Here is a 12,929-nt window from a genome sequence, read left to right as displayed (position 1 = left end):
GTCATGCCGGCTGCACTCGTATGGACAAGAGGAGTGCTCAAGGTGGAACAGAAAGTGAGACCAGAGGTGGTGGGGCTGTTGGTTGGGTGGCGTTGATGCCGCAGAGCACCCGGAGCCCACAGATTTGGGAGCTCCTGCTCTGGGGGGCGTGAGCGTCAGCCCTGGAGAGGGAGCTCGGCAGCCCTCGGGGCCCCCTCAGAAATCCCAGGTAAAGCAGAGGCACACAGCAGGTCGGGCAGAGACTGTGCTCTCAGGCCAGCCTGGGGCATATTCGCTCAGGGGGATCGGCTGGAAACCCAAACATTCGAAGGACAGTTTTAGGTCTCGCTTGTATAAACACTGTTAGGCCGGGAATGCGGATTAAAGTCTGACTCCTGCTCCACTGCTTACGGCTGTGTGTCCTTTGGCAAGTTACCCACTTCGCTGAAGCTCAGCTTCCCCTCGTGTGGACTTAGTGGGCCCATCATTGCCATACTCTGCTTACTCGGGAGAACGAGGTGCCATTGATAAGGTGAGGCAGGTGCTCAGCTGGGAGACTGTAGTTGTTGCTCTCACTGTGCCGTCCTCATCCTCGTCCTCTTCATCGTTACTGAGCCCCATCTTTCATCCTTCAGCTCCTCCTGCCCCTTGTCGCTGGGGTGGGGGCAAGATAGCGGTGGCCTTGCTTAGTTTTTCTTTTGCAAGGAGTAGGAAGAGGGGTGATGGATGGACTGGGGGCGTGCAGACCTTCCCCAGTGTAAGATTCCCTGGAAGATTTTGCCTTTTGTTTTAACACAAACCCTAAACCAGACCCTAAACTCCACCCCCCCCATCTCCCTCTGGGCCTTGGCATTTCCCCCATTCAAGTTCAGCCTGTGTGGACGAAGCACTGTGCTCTGAGGTGGGTGCGTGGGTTCTGGCCTTGAGGCTGTCTTCATAACTCTCAAGTACTTGGCTGTGGAATGCTCTGTCATCTGGGGACTTCTGCGGATACATTTCTGCGTTCAGTGTTCGCTATCTCCTTCCTTTTTCCCCTGTCTGTCTTACCCAATAAAGGGTAGCCTCTCTTCCCGGGTCTCGGCACCCTCTGCCCGGAAGCTTCTCTCAGAGCATCACTGCCTTGAGCTTTGCTTGAGCCTGTGCCCTCTTGTGCTCACTTGGCTCCGCGCCTTCAGGGCACGCCGAAGGGCACTGCTCTGTTAGAGACGGCAAAGGCAGTGGGTAGGTCCCAGTAGAGCTCACGAGGGCCAGTTAAACACTCAGTAGAGAAACACAGAGTGCTTGATGGAAAGTGGTCCTGCCTCAGTGGAACTGGACCCCTTGGTTCCTGGTCATGGGGGCAGTGGGGAGGGCTGCCTGCTGCAGGGATGATCGTGTCTGAAATGAGCATGAAGATGCAATTCTCCTAGGAGAGTAAATACATTCTACATTACACTTGATCTTAGCCGAAAGGCCAAGAAGGGATGCATTCCACATTAAAAAGCCCTATCCTGGGATGCCTGGTGGCTCAGTCGGTTAAGCGTCTGCCTTCAGCTCAGGTCATGATCCCGGGGTCCTGGGATTGAGCCCCTCATGCCTGCATCGGGCTCCTTGCTCAGCGGGGAACCTGCTTCTCCTCCCTCTGCCTGCTGCTCCTCCTGCTTGTGCGCGTGCGCACGCTCTCTCTCTCTCAAAAAAATAAATAAAATCTTAAAAAAAAAAAAAAAAAAGCCTTATCCTTTCCCCTAAGGTTAGCATGGGTGAGTGCGGGTTTGAGAGCTCCGCTGGTCTACTGATGGCCGTGGGGCTGCATGTGGAGCCAAGGGCTCATTTGGTGCTTTTGATAACCACACATGTAGTCTTGTAAAAACCTTTCATTGGTTCTCTGTCCTCTTTGCTTGTCCTATCTTCTGGGAAACCTATACTTCTGGCAGTTAAGGTAAAGGTCTGTCAGGGCTACTTAGGTAGATTTTATTTTTAGGTATGTTCATTGTCATGCTTTGTGTGTTTGTTTGTTGTTTTTTTTTAAGCTCTTGGGAAGCTGATGCGTGGTAGTAGCTAAGTCAATGTGTAGAAGATGGATGGATTTGATTATAAATAATTCTGAAAGATCTTCCACAAAATTCATGAACACACAAAAAGCTGGGATAAGATATTTGTAACCAATATAACACAGAATTAAAGGATTAATACAAAAATAAAGATTTGTAAACACTATAGGCAAAGGGCAGAAGGAGATAAACCACAAAAGAGTCTCTGTACTTGCTAGCAGACGTGAAAAACTCATGAGTCAGCACATCACAAAATCTCTGAAAAATTCTCCACTGGCGCAGCTTTGTAGTAGGGTTCCCAAACTTGGATGAGATGGACTGATTCGTCGACAGTGGCACCCCCAACTACAAGAGTCTTTCTGGAAGAGAATTTTATGTCTCAAGAGCCTCGAAACTCTCTGCCTCCTTAGTCCTCTTCAGGGACTCCATCCCGGGGGATTGGGGAATGCAAAGGGTTTGTTACGCATTCCATCATTTGCCTGTCTCTCTGGAAACTTTGCTAGGAATTCTTTGTGTTGTTTTGTTTTTGAGTTGTTGTAACACACTTTAAGTGAGAACAAAGGAAAAAGGGTAATTTGGAGTGAACTCTCTGTTAGGGCTACAGGTAGAGCCTTCAGGGTTTTCTAACCAATGGCCATAACTTTCCCTCTAAGGACAGAAGGTCCTCTCTTTCGTATATTGGAAACTACATCGTAAAATGGGTCCCCATATTCCCTACAAGCGGCAGAAATGAGAAGTGGCCCGCTCATCCTGGTTATTGTAAAGGGAAAATTATTTTAAAAGTCCCAAAATTACAGTAAGTCCCATAGACTTATGCCTTTACGGAGTTTGCTCTGTCTGGTGACATCCATGTCCCTGCTTCCCAAACTGGAACGTGTATCCCTTGTTCTGTGCTGAGGTTCCACATGGCACACCAGGGTGTCATTTTTTGGAAGGAGGGAAATGTTTTTAAACCGGGGTTTCTCAGCCTTGGTACTATTCACATCTGGGGACAGGTAGGTCTTTATTATGAAATCTGCCCCATGCATTGGAGGACGTTTCACAGCACTCCTGGCCTCTACCTGTTAGATACGAGTAGCTTCCCCCCCACCCCCAGTCTGATGACTTGGAAGGTCTCCAGACATTGCCACATGTCCCCTGGAGGGAACATCACTCCTGGTTGAGAGCTACTGCTTTAAACAGACATGGATATGATGTAACCAAGAAGGCAAGATGTGCATGAACATTTAAACCAAGAGAGCCCCTCAAACCAGTTTGATGTGTGCACTTGATTCTGTCCTACTTACGGCAACGTGATGTTCTGGCAACTGTTTATTTTCCCTTTTTGCACCCCACCTACTGAACTCCCAAATTTTTGTAATAATCCCTTCTCGTTTCTTGTTTGTCTGTATTTCAGTTTCTCCCCTGGCTTATCCAGTCATTGTTGAATGAAAGAGTCCCTAACAGGTTCCTTGAACAGGTTTCCTACATGTGGTTCTAAACTTCTAGTAGGTGTGTCTTGGCATTTGCAGGACAGCTTGGCTGGGTTGCTCACTCTCAATGGGACATGAATTGGCGCTGAGATCCGACATCATTCTGATGAATGTGCTGTCCCTTCTCACCCCTACCTGCTTGTGGGTTTTTTTTTTTTTTTTAATAAAACTTTGGGCATACTTAGGCATGTTTTATTGTCCATGTGCCAACCCTTGTAGGGATCCTTTGTGTCCTCTCATTTCTTGAAGCCGAAATTCCCCAAATGCTTGTTAATTTTTGGGTGGATCTCTTTTATTGTCCAAGTCATACTTTTGTTTGAAATTGAGTTTTTAATTTTCTTCTTCACTGAAACTTGGCTGCATAGAACTGTTTCAGTAATTTCCTACTCTCTTGACTTTTGCTTAGATTTTCTCTTAGCCCGGAGCATTGCACTTTTCCTCATCACTGATACCAGTTTCTCTGAGCATTCCAGATCCATCTGCTCTCCTTCCCCCTCCTCCCTTATCTCTTGACATTTTACCCCCCTTTTTATTTTGTCTCTCTGATTTCTTCCTTAGATTTATGCTGTTATTCGATCTATATGGAATGTTTTGGGTCTGTATTTTGTATGGCATTCTTCTAGCCCATTAAAGGTCATCTTGACACGTTTCTAGAACTTTGTGTGGTCATTTAATCCTCGGTTGGTTTCCTCTCCTTTTTTTTTTTTTTTTTTTAAATGCTTTTGAACGCCTTCCCCTATAGGGAACTCAGAACTTTGATACCCATGCAATCATAGTATATGAGCTCTAACTGCACTCACTGTCTAGTATGGTCGCCACTAGTCACATGTGACTATTTAAATTCAAATTGATGAAAATTAGATACAAGTAAAGATTGAGTTTCTCCAGCAGCGTTGGGGGTAGTGACGATTGGGTTGGATACGGCACGTTTTCTGCTGGAGAGTGCTGGGCTGTGAGAGCTGTACCATCATGCATGTCAGAGAAATCCCTGCGTAGCCTTTGCATCCTTGGACTTGGGTATTGCTGGTGGCCCAGTTCAGTGGTCCTCCCCTCGAGGTGGGGGGCGATTCAGAATCTGCGTGACTAACTGAAGATGGGGACTTGAAAAGTGTGATTTAAGTAACGTGCTTTTCTTGGTGTTTGGATGGGACTTACGCTCCGACTTCTCTGCGGGAGACGCAGGGAATGCGTGTCCTGTGCTCTCGATGCGCTTGTGCTGATCTGGCTGCTTCCTCTCTCCCTAGGTGCTAAGAGATGGCGGCGCGTGTGGGGCTCCTCTCTGCCTGAGCATCGGGCCCTCCAGGCACTGGCAGAGCCGGTTCAGATCCTGAGCTCCTCGCCCGAACAAGCCTTCTCTTCCAGCCCCTCCAGTCCAGAGGCTGGACTGCTCATTTTCTCTTCATGATGGGTATCGGTAAGAACACCACGTCCAAGTCCATGGAGGCCGGAAGTTCCACTGAAGGCAAATACGAAGATGAAGCGAAGCACCCAGCTTTCTTTACTCTTCCGGTAACTCTCTTCCCTTCTTTCTCTCCCCTTGACTCACTCTCTAGTAGTTTCCATATTCAGTCAACGTAGGATTAGCTTGAATACTCCTGTTTTCAGAGAAGGTTAAGGCATTCAAAAACCAAATGCTTTTCTTGTGAGATAGTCTTGGGAACCATGTTGGCTGCCTGGTTTTGGCTCTGCGGTCTGCTGGAGTCACCTGATGGGATTAACTCCAGGAAGGAAGTCTGCATTGCCATGAACACTGTAAAACCAGCCAGCCCAGTGCTTGTTGTGTGCTGGAGGATGCTGAAAGCTTCATTCCGGCTCCCAAAATGTGTTCTAATGAAATGACCTGAAACCCAACTTCAGACTTAACATTGCCAGGTAGGAGAATGAATGAATGACTCACCATTTGGAACCCAGAAGTCCCAGCTTTGTATTAGGGCAGCAGCCTCCAAGGTGTCATTTTACCTGAACAAGTGTCCCAGTTAGAGAAGGCTGATTACACACGTTATATTCAGTGCTAATACTTTTCCAGGTGTAGGATTATGATATGATGTGTATAAAGTTACCTTAAGTATTGGTTCAAAAAAGGAAAATGCTCTTTAGAGAGAACTTGCCTCCAAGTGATATTCTCTTAATACTAGAAATGAGGTGAAGGGCAAAAATATCATTCTAGGGTTCCTTAAAGTATGGTCCTGGAGTTGCCTGACTGTGGCATTACTCAGTAAGAAGGATGTGAACATGCATCCTTAAGTACATTGATTGACTTGACTGGCATTCACATTTTGATTTTTACCCTGTTGATTCACAGAGCAGTGTCCCACTGATTTTACAACGGACGTCACTTTTCTTTCTTCCTTTTATAAAGTGAAGTTTTTACACTGGATTTTCTGTTGTGTTGAAGGCTTAGGGTTGACAGTTTTTCTAGAGGAAGAGGCAAGGTGGTTTTCCAAGTTTAAATTAGATGGTCATTGAAAAATGAAAAGGAAAGTTTCGTGCCTGGGTATTGATTTGTCTCTCCTGCCTGAGAGCCCAGCACACCATTCACCCCCACCATCCACTGGAGAGACATGAACTTGAGCTGGCCTTCCCCTCCCACCTGCCTTGTCATTATGGCAGAGAGTTTTAGGTTGACTTGTTTTCATATTCAAATTGTGATACTCTACAGTTAGTTAAAGCCACAGTACATGCTGTCTGTTTTCATATTTATTATTCCCTGTTGTTGGTTTCCCTCTCCCTCCCTCTCTGATTGCTTTTCATTTAAAAACAAAGCAAAACACTGAGGGTCTGTGAAAGGTCACTACCTTTGTCTTTGTACATCTGAAAATAACTGTATTTTGCTCTCAACTATTGGGTGAACTTCTGTTAATTACACACTAGAGTTTTCCCGTCTCTCTGTTTCTCTTTAACTGCTTTCTCATGGTTTGGATATCTTTTTCTAGTGCTAACCTCTGGATGGATTCCCCAGTGTTATTTTCCAGTTTACTAATTCCTTATGGACAGTCATGTGTTTACGTTGAATTTTTGTTGCAGGGATTATAGTTCTCATTTCTGAGATTTCTGTTTGGTTCGTTCCTGCCTATCTTTGGTTCTTCTTATATGTGTTTGTGTTGTTTAAAAATGTTTCTTCGTTTCAATCACTGAGGACCCTAATGTAATTATTTTAAAGTAGTTCTCCAGTTCTGTTTTCATCTGGCGTACAATCCTCTTCTGAGTGTTTCTTCTGAGATTTTCTTCCCTCTTCCCGCCACCGCCTCCTTCCCGGCTTCTGGTGCTGTGGTTTTGCCTTCTCTCTTCCTGGGTCCAGTCCAGAACTGGGCCTTACGGTGGAGGTCTGACTCTCTCCCCCAGTGCTGCCAACCATGACATGACCTGCTGGGCCCTGGCTTTGAGCACTGGACCTGGTTCTTTTTCTTTTTCTTTTTTTTTTTTTTTAAGATTTTATTTATTTAGTTGACAGAGAGAGAGACAGCCAGCAAGAGAGGGAACACAAGCAGGGGGAGCGGGAGAGGAAGAAGCAGGCTCACAGCGGAGGAACCTGATGTGGGGCTCGATCCCAGAACGCCGGGATCACGCCCTGAGCCGAAGGCAGACGCTCAACGACTGCGCCACCCAGGCGCCCCTGGACCTGGTTCTCATCCCCCTTGTTTGGGGGCCCCCAAGTCCCCATCTCCCTGCTGGAGCTGAGGGCTGCCTGACTGAGGTCTACAGGTTCAGACCCTGGCCAGGCCCAGTGTCAGCCTATTTGTTACTTGATGTTTCTTGTTACAGAAAGGTTTGTCTGTTTCGGGGGTTTTCCCTCTACCATTATTTATAGGAGTGGGGCTGGGAAGGACTGTTCCTCATAGCATTAGCTTCCAGATCCCTCTTCACTAGGAGTCCCTGCAAGTGCATGGGAGCTGGGAACGGGGACATAATGTATAGGTGGGTGTAAATATAATGTGAATATAAAGTTGGTTTAACACTACAGCAGTTTTGTTAGGGAACTTGCAGAATATTCCCCCCTGTGTCGGGCTTAAAGGTAAATATTAAAAAGGGGATGAGAAAGAGGAGTAATAGAGTTGGCCTCATGGGATCAAGTTGCTAGGAGGGGAGAACTGCCAGGGAGAGAGGCCATGGAGGGTCAGCACGCGAACCGCCAGGATGACTTGGAAACAGGGATGTCAGGAAGTGTGTTCACATGAACTCCTGCAGAGCTCATGAGAAAGCAGAAGGCAAAACACCAGAAGGCAAACAGATGAAAACAAAAGTCTGTCAAAGAATGTCAAGAAATAGTTCATGTGATGGAATTTGGGGTTGTAGAAAGTTTTGGTAGGAAATATTTTATAATATAGTAAAAATAGGAACACTGTACTGCCCGTATTTCATCACTAATGAAGTTGCTGTGCCTTAGAAAACTTGAAGATAGAAGACTGTTTTGCATGATCTGCTTGGTAACAGGATAGTCTAGGGGGCTGGAGCAGAGCTGGTCTCTTTCCACTGTCCAACTGGTAGGATTATTTTGGTCCCTGCCTCTCTGTCTTGGCGTGTTCATCTGTGTCTCCCTGTTCCTCGTTCGGCCCACAAGGTCTAGACACTAATTTCATAGACTCTCCTAGTGGTTCTGTGGGAGGGTGAAATGCAAGGGTTTGCCCAGAGCGTCTAGTTCACATGCTGTGTTAAGTCAAGTTTATCTCCGTTGGATCCCACAGTCTCGGCAGCAGGTAGCTCACCGCTGGGTGAGCAAGACAGGAGCACACTGATGACAGGTACGGTGCCCACTGATCTTCTGAGTTTGACAGATATTTTTGGGGATGGTCTTAGAAAGAGTTGGGGTGGGTGGCAATGGAGCTGCTCTGGCAGGAGTAAAAGGTGGAAACGGGGGCTCGGTCTCTTGTGGCCTCCAGTTACTTGTCCCCGTAAGCATCTGGCTGACTTGGTGATTCTGGTTGTGTTTTGTTTTTTTCCTGTCCTTATAGCATGGCCCCTTCGTGCACTGAAAAATGGTATTTGTCTTTTTCCCTGCATCTGTGCTGCCCGGTGCAATAGCTGCTAGCCACATGTGGCTGTTTAAATTCATTAAAACAAAAATCTAAAATTCAGTTCCTCAGTTGCCCTGGTCAAGAGCCTGATAGCCACACAAGGCTACTGGTTAGCCCATCTCTTTTTACTTGCTGGTCAAGGCCTTGCTAGACTCTGAAATGCAGGCTCTTTCATGTTTGCTTTGGAATCAGAAGCTGGGGTTCAGGCTGTCGGCTATTATGGTGCTAGAGACTGGTGCCCTGGAGTGCAAGGAGCTGGGACAGCAGGAGCCAAAGGAGGCTGCTCCTCGAACGAGGTTTGGGGAGGGTTTGCTGTTGCAAGCTGCCAAGGGTAGGGGTGCGGGCTTCGGTGGCGGTGTGCTGAGGATTTTATCATTAGAGATTTTCTTTGGCATCCTGTGTTGGATAAGAGCTTCCTGAAATGTGGCAAGAGGTGACTTTTTTTTTTTTTATAGAAACTCACATAGAAAGGGAATCAGAGTTTCTTTATATTTTATTTCATTTTTTTTTTTTTAAGAGAGCACACACGTGCGTAAGCGGAGGCCGGGAGGGAGAGAGAATCTTAAGCAGGCTCCATACCCAGCGCCAAGCCCAACACAGGACTCAGTCTCATGACCCTGAGCTCATGACTGGAGCCAAAATCAAGAGTTGGACGCTTAACCCACTGAGTCACCAGGCACCCCGGGAATCAGAGTTTCTTTAAACTGAGTAAAACAAAGGTCCATGACAACACTTTAACGAGAAAAAGAGTAAATCCATACATAGAAGAAGAATAACGAATAGGTCACGGTAAGAACAAGAGCTTTGCAAAGCCCCAGCATTCACAGAAGTTAGATCATGTGATCAGAGTTGGTATTAAATAAGAGAAACGTAACAAAAGATCTCCTTATCCCACGGGAGTCTCGTTTGGCAAATTTGTGTGCTTTTAAAGGCAACTGGGAAATGTGTAATACGAGTGAATGCCACGTGGCCAGAAATTAGAACCAGAAAAACAGCAGTCTTGAAGAACTGTCATACCCTAAGGGCACAGGCCAGGAAGGACAGCCAGGAAAAGGTCTGCAGTTCTACGTGGAGAGTTCTGTGTCATCTGAACTTGGAGGGCTGTCCAGGGGAAACCAAGTGAAGGGCCTGAACTTCATGTTGGCAGAGGCCCACCTGTAGTACAGCCTGTTTCAGCACGTTGGCGTTCCAATGCCAAGTTCACAGCCGGCAGACGTGTTGAAGGTTCCCTAAGGTTTTGTGTCTTCTGCTGCTTCTAATAGTCTTGGTGAGAACATTGGGGTCTTCTCTCTTGGGTGCCGAGAGTAGACCACGGAGTCTGGAGATGTTGGGGTACGGACTGAGGAGTAGCTTCATTAGGTTCAATTTTATGGAAGGGTGGGAGAAATACTCATCACCCATACAAGTACATAATTTGTTGCAGTTTCCCTTCGCGTGTTTTCTTCAGAGCCGTATAATGGGAGGGACCCACCGTGCCCCCAGTGGGTGGGCACCACGCAGACTCGGTAACAAGCTGCTCCGGCCCAGTAGAAGAGAGAGGTCAAGTATGCAATCAAACCCTAGATGTCAGGGTTTGAATTCAGCATGGGGTGCTGTGGGAGCGCCCTTGAGGGACCCCTGCCCAGCCATGTGCATAGGGTGGGCCTGGCCTGTCCAAGATTCTCAGGGGAGATGGCCTCAGAGTCCTGGAAAGTGTCTCGGTGAAGCAGCTCAAGAGGACGGAGAAGAGCTGGGGAACGGCATGGCCGTATCTTGTTCTGGGCCCAGACGTAGTACAGTCAGAATCTAGGGAACAGGGGTGGGCAGCCGGGGAGCCGAGGCATGATCATAGCCAAGTTGCTTGAGCTTCGGGGCAGAGAACTCCTGCCGTGGGTGCTGTGAGAGGAAGGCTCTGGAGATAGGAAGCGCAGTCAGGGCGTTCTGACGGTGCAGGTGGAGCGGCTCGTGGTCCGGGAAGCCAGGCGGGAAAGGGCCTCTCGCCTGCAGCAGCTGTTCGCTGCGTGCCTGCCCGGTTCCTGCGCTCTTGGAATTGACTTCCAGGGGTGGGAGGAGGTGGACGATAAACAAAGCAGCAGAAGCATCAGACGGCACCGGTGACAAATTCTGTGAAGAAAATAAATCAAGGAAGAGGGATAATGAGGAATAGAATGTCAAGTCAGGGATCATTTAGGACCCACGGGCCATTAAGTAGCGTATCCTTTAAAAGCATGTACGGAGTGCTTGCCACAGGTTTCAGGCTCTGGGGAACAGCGTGACTTAGACAGACGTCTCTGACCCCACAGAGCTTGCCCGCTGGTGACGAGGCAGGCAGTACGTGCTAGAGCTAAGTCGGATGGGTAGATGTTAGATACTGATAAATACAAGTGGGGTGGAAACTGCCGGGGGTGCGGCATCGCACCTTCGGCCTGCCGGGAAGACTGCCCTGAGTGAGGGCCGGCGGGAGTTGAGGGAGGCCCACCATGACGGTGTGTGGGCAGCAGGTGCAAAGAAAGGCACCGAAGGCAGGGGGTGCCTGGAACGTCTGAGGGACCCTGAGGAGGTGGTGTGGCTGGACAGAGGGCAAGATGGGCTCTGCATAGATGACATAGGCCGCATGGTCCTGGTAAGGATTTTGGCTTTTCCTGACTTTGAGGAAAAGCTGTCGGAGGGCTTTGAGCAGAGTGACATCCTCTGCCTAGTTTTTGTTTTGTTTTTAAAGATTTTATTTATTTGACAGAGACGGCGAGAGAGGCAACACAAGCAAGAAGAGTGTGAGAGGGAGAAGCAGGCTTCCCGCCGAGCAGGGTGCCCGATGCGGGGCTCGATCCTGGGATCATGACCTGAGCCGAAGGCAGACACTTAACGGACTGAGCCACCCAGGCGCCCCTGCTCCGCCTAGTTTTAAAAGTGACGTGCTCTGTGGCTGCCGAGCGGGGAGCAGACCAGTCAGGAGTTGACTGCCATAGGGCAGCTGAGCTGACAGTGGCTCGAGCCAGAGTGCTGGTGTGTGGGGTTGGTGAGAAGGGGTCGGGCCCCAGAGCAGAGCTAACCCAGGTACCCACAGACTCAGGAGGATGGAAGTAAGGAAGGGCAGGCAAGGACAGCTTCAAATATGTGGTGGGGGGGATGGGGGTCTACGAAATAAGCACACAGATCAACGGGGCTTTGTTTGTTTGTTTTTAAGTTGATGTGGGGAAGTAAGGAATTGATAAAATATGGAGTTCAGGAGTTAGAGTGTCCTCTTTTGTGATGCTTTATGTCCATTTCCAGGCAGGGAAATTCTGATCCCTTGGCACCTGGGAAATCTTTTCCCTCCTCTCGTCTTCTGTCAGCCAGGGTGCAGGTCCTGCTGCGTTATGCAGAGCAACCAGCTGAAACCCACTCTGAGCACTGTTGCACTGGCGTCGTGTAGCACAGAAGACCGTTTCCTAAGTCACCAGGTAGGAAGAGGCTTGTAAGAAGGTCACACGCAGGCTCTCTGACAGTCTGGTTTGCCGGGGGAGTCCTGGCTCAGGTCTGTTGTTCCTGTGCACACGTCCATCCAGTTTCCCTATACTCCTAGAAGGGCCTGGTTTGGATAATAAATTATACGGTGACCTTGATTACAACCAAGCATAAGTCTGTCAAATAGTGGAAAACATCTTAGCTCTTTCAGAGAAACTTTTTGGAAAGTCTTCCATGTGATTAGACTTACACACAAAGACCCCTGCTCTGGTTGTAAAAGTCATACCTGTTCACATTAGGAAATGTGGAAAACACAGTAAAACATTTAAAAGAGAAAGACTATTTTTGAATTGGAAGGTAATGAAATGGATCAGAAAATATAGTTGGGTCCCCTCCCTTCACTTTCTAGAATTACTACAAATGAATCTCTTGCTGTAGATTTATGCCAGATTTGACCACTTCTACAGTCCAGCAAACCAGAGAATTGGAGGGTTTTCCTTGTTTGCCATTGATTTGGGGATTTTATCAGCATCGGTAAAGACATTGTCCTTGTCTTTCAAGTTGTTGGTAAAGGAAGGAAGCTTTAAACCTTGAGTAGGAGAAGGTGATGGATTGCGAGAAGGGAAACGAGGTCATGATACAGCAGTCAGAAAGAGAACCCTGGTCCAGCTGGATGTACCGGTTGGGGGGGCAGCAGCTCAGAGCCATGCTGTGTAGACCGCCGCGGCCAGGAGACAGGTGCGCCTTCTTTCCTGTCCCGTCTTCATTTTCCCTTCCTTCCCCTCCCTTCTCTTGCTTTTTCTTCTTTAAGAGAAGGAATCTTGGCAGACATGGGTGAGTAAAGAAATCACATCATGTGATTCCTCTAAGCCCCTGACTCTGTGATGGCAGATTTGAACATCCTCAGCAGTGAAAAGAAGGGACAAGATTTGGTGCAAATAGTTCCGTTTAAAAAAAAAAAAAAACAACAACAGTATGGAAGCCTAGAAAACACCCTCGTTCTCGTGACTTGA

The 12,929-nt window shown here is 47.9% G+C and overlaps 1 protein-coding gene across 6 annotated transcripts in view; it reads left to right on the top strand.

Annotated features, from left to right (window-relative positions):
* The window catches only part of SLC23A2 (solute carrier family 23 member 2), a 131,066-nt gene that overhangs the window by 54,341 nt on the left and 63,796 nt on the right, over positions 1-12,929 (top strand). For all 6 annotated transcript variants that reach the window (XM_044385703.3, XM_044385701.3, XM_044385702.3 and 3 more), the window contains one exon: positions 4,726-4,990. In XM_044385703.3, the coding sequence (XP_044241638.1) occupies positions 4,883-4,990 (108 nt within the window). In that variant the 5' untranslated portion in view covers positions 4,726-4,882. The remainder of the gene's footprint in view (positions 1-4,725; positions 4,991-12,929) is intronic.

The sequence above is a fragment of the Ursus arctos genome, unplaced genomic scaffold (genome assembly GCF_023065955.2).
Source record: "Ursus arctos isolate Adak ecotype North America unplaced genomic scaffold, UrsArc2.0 scaffold_16, whole genome shotgun sequence".
NCBI classification, from domain to species: domain Eukaryota; kingdom Metazoa; phylum Chordata; class Mammalia; order Carnivora; family Ursidae; genus Ursus; species Ursus arctos.
The sequence above is the reverse complement of the archived record's forward strand: the minus strand, read 5'-3'. Positions and strand labels throughout refer to the sequence as shown.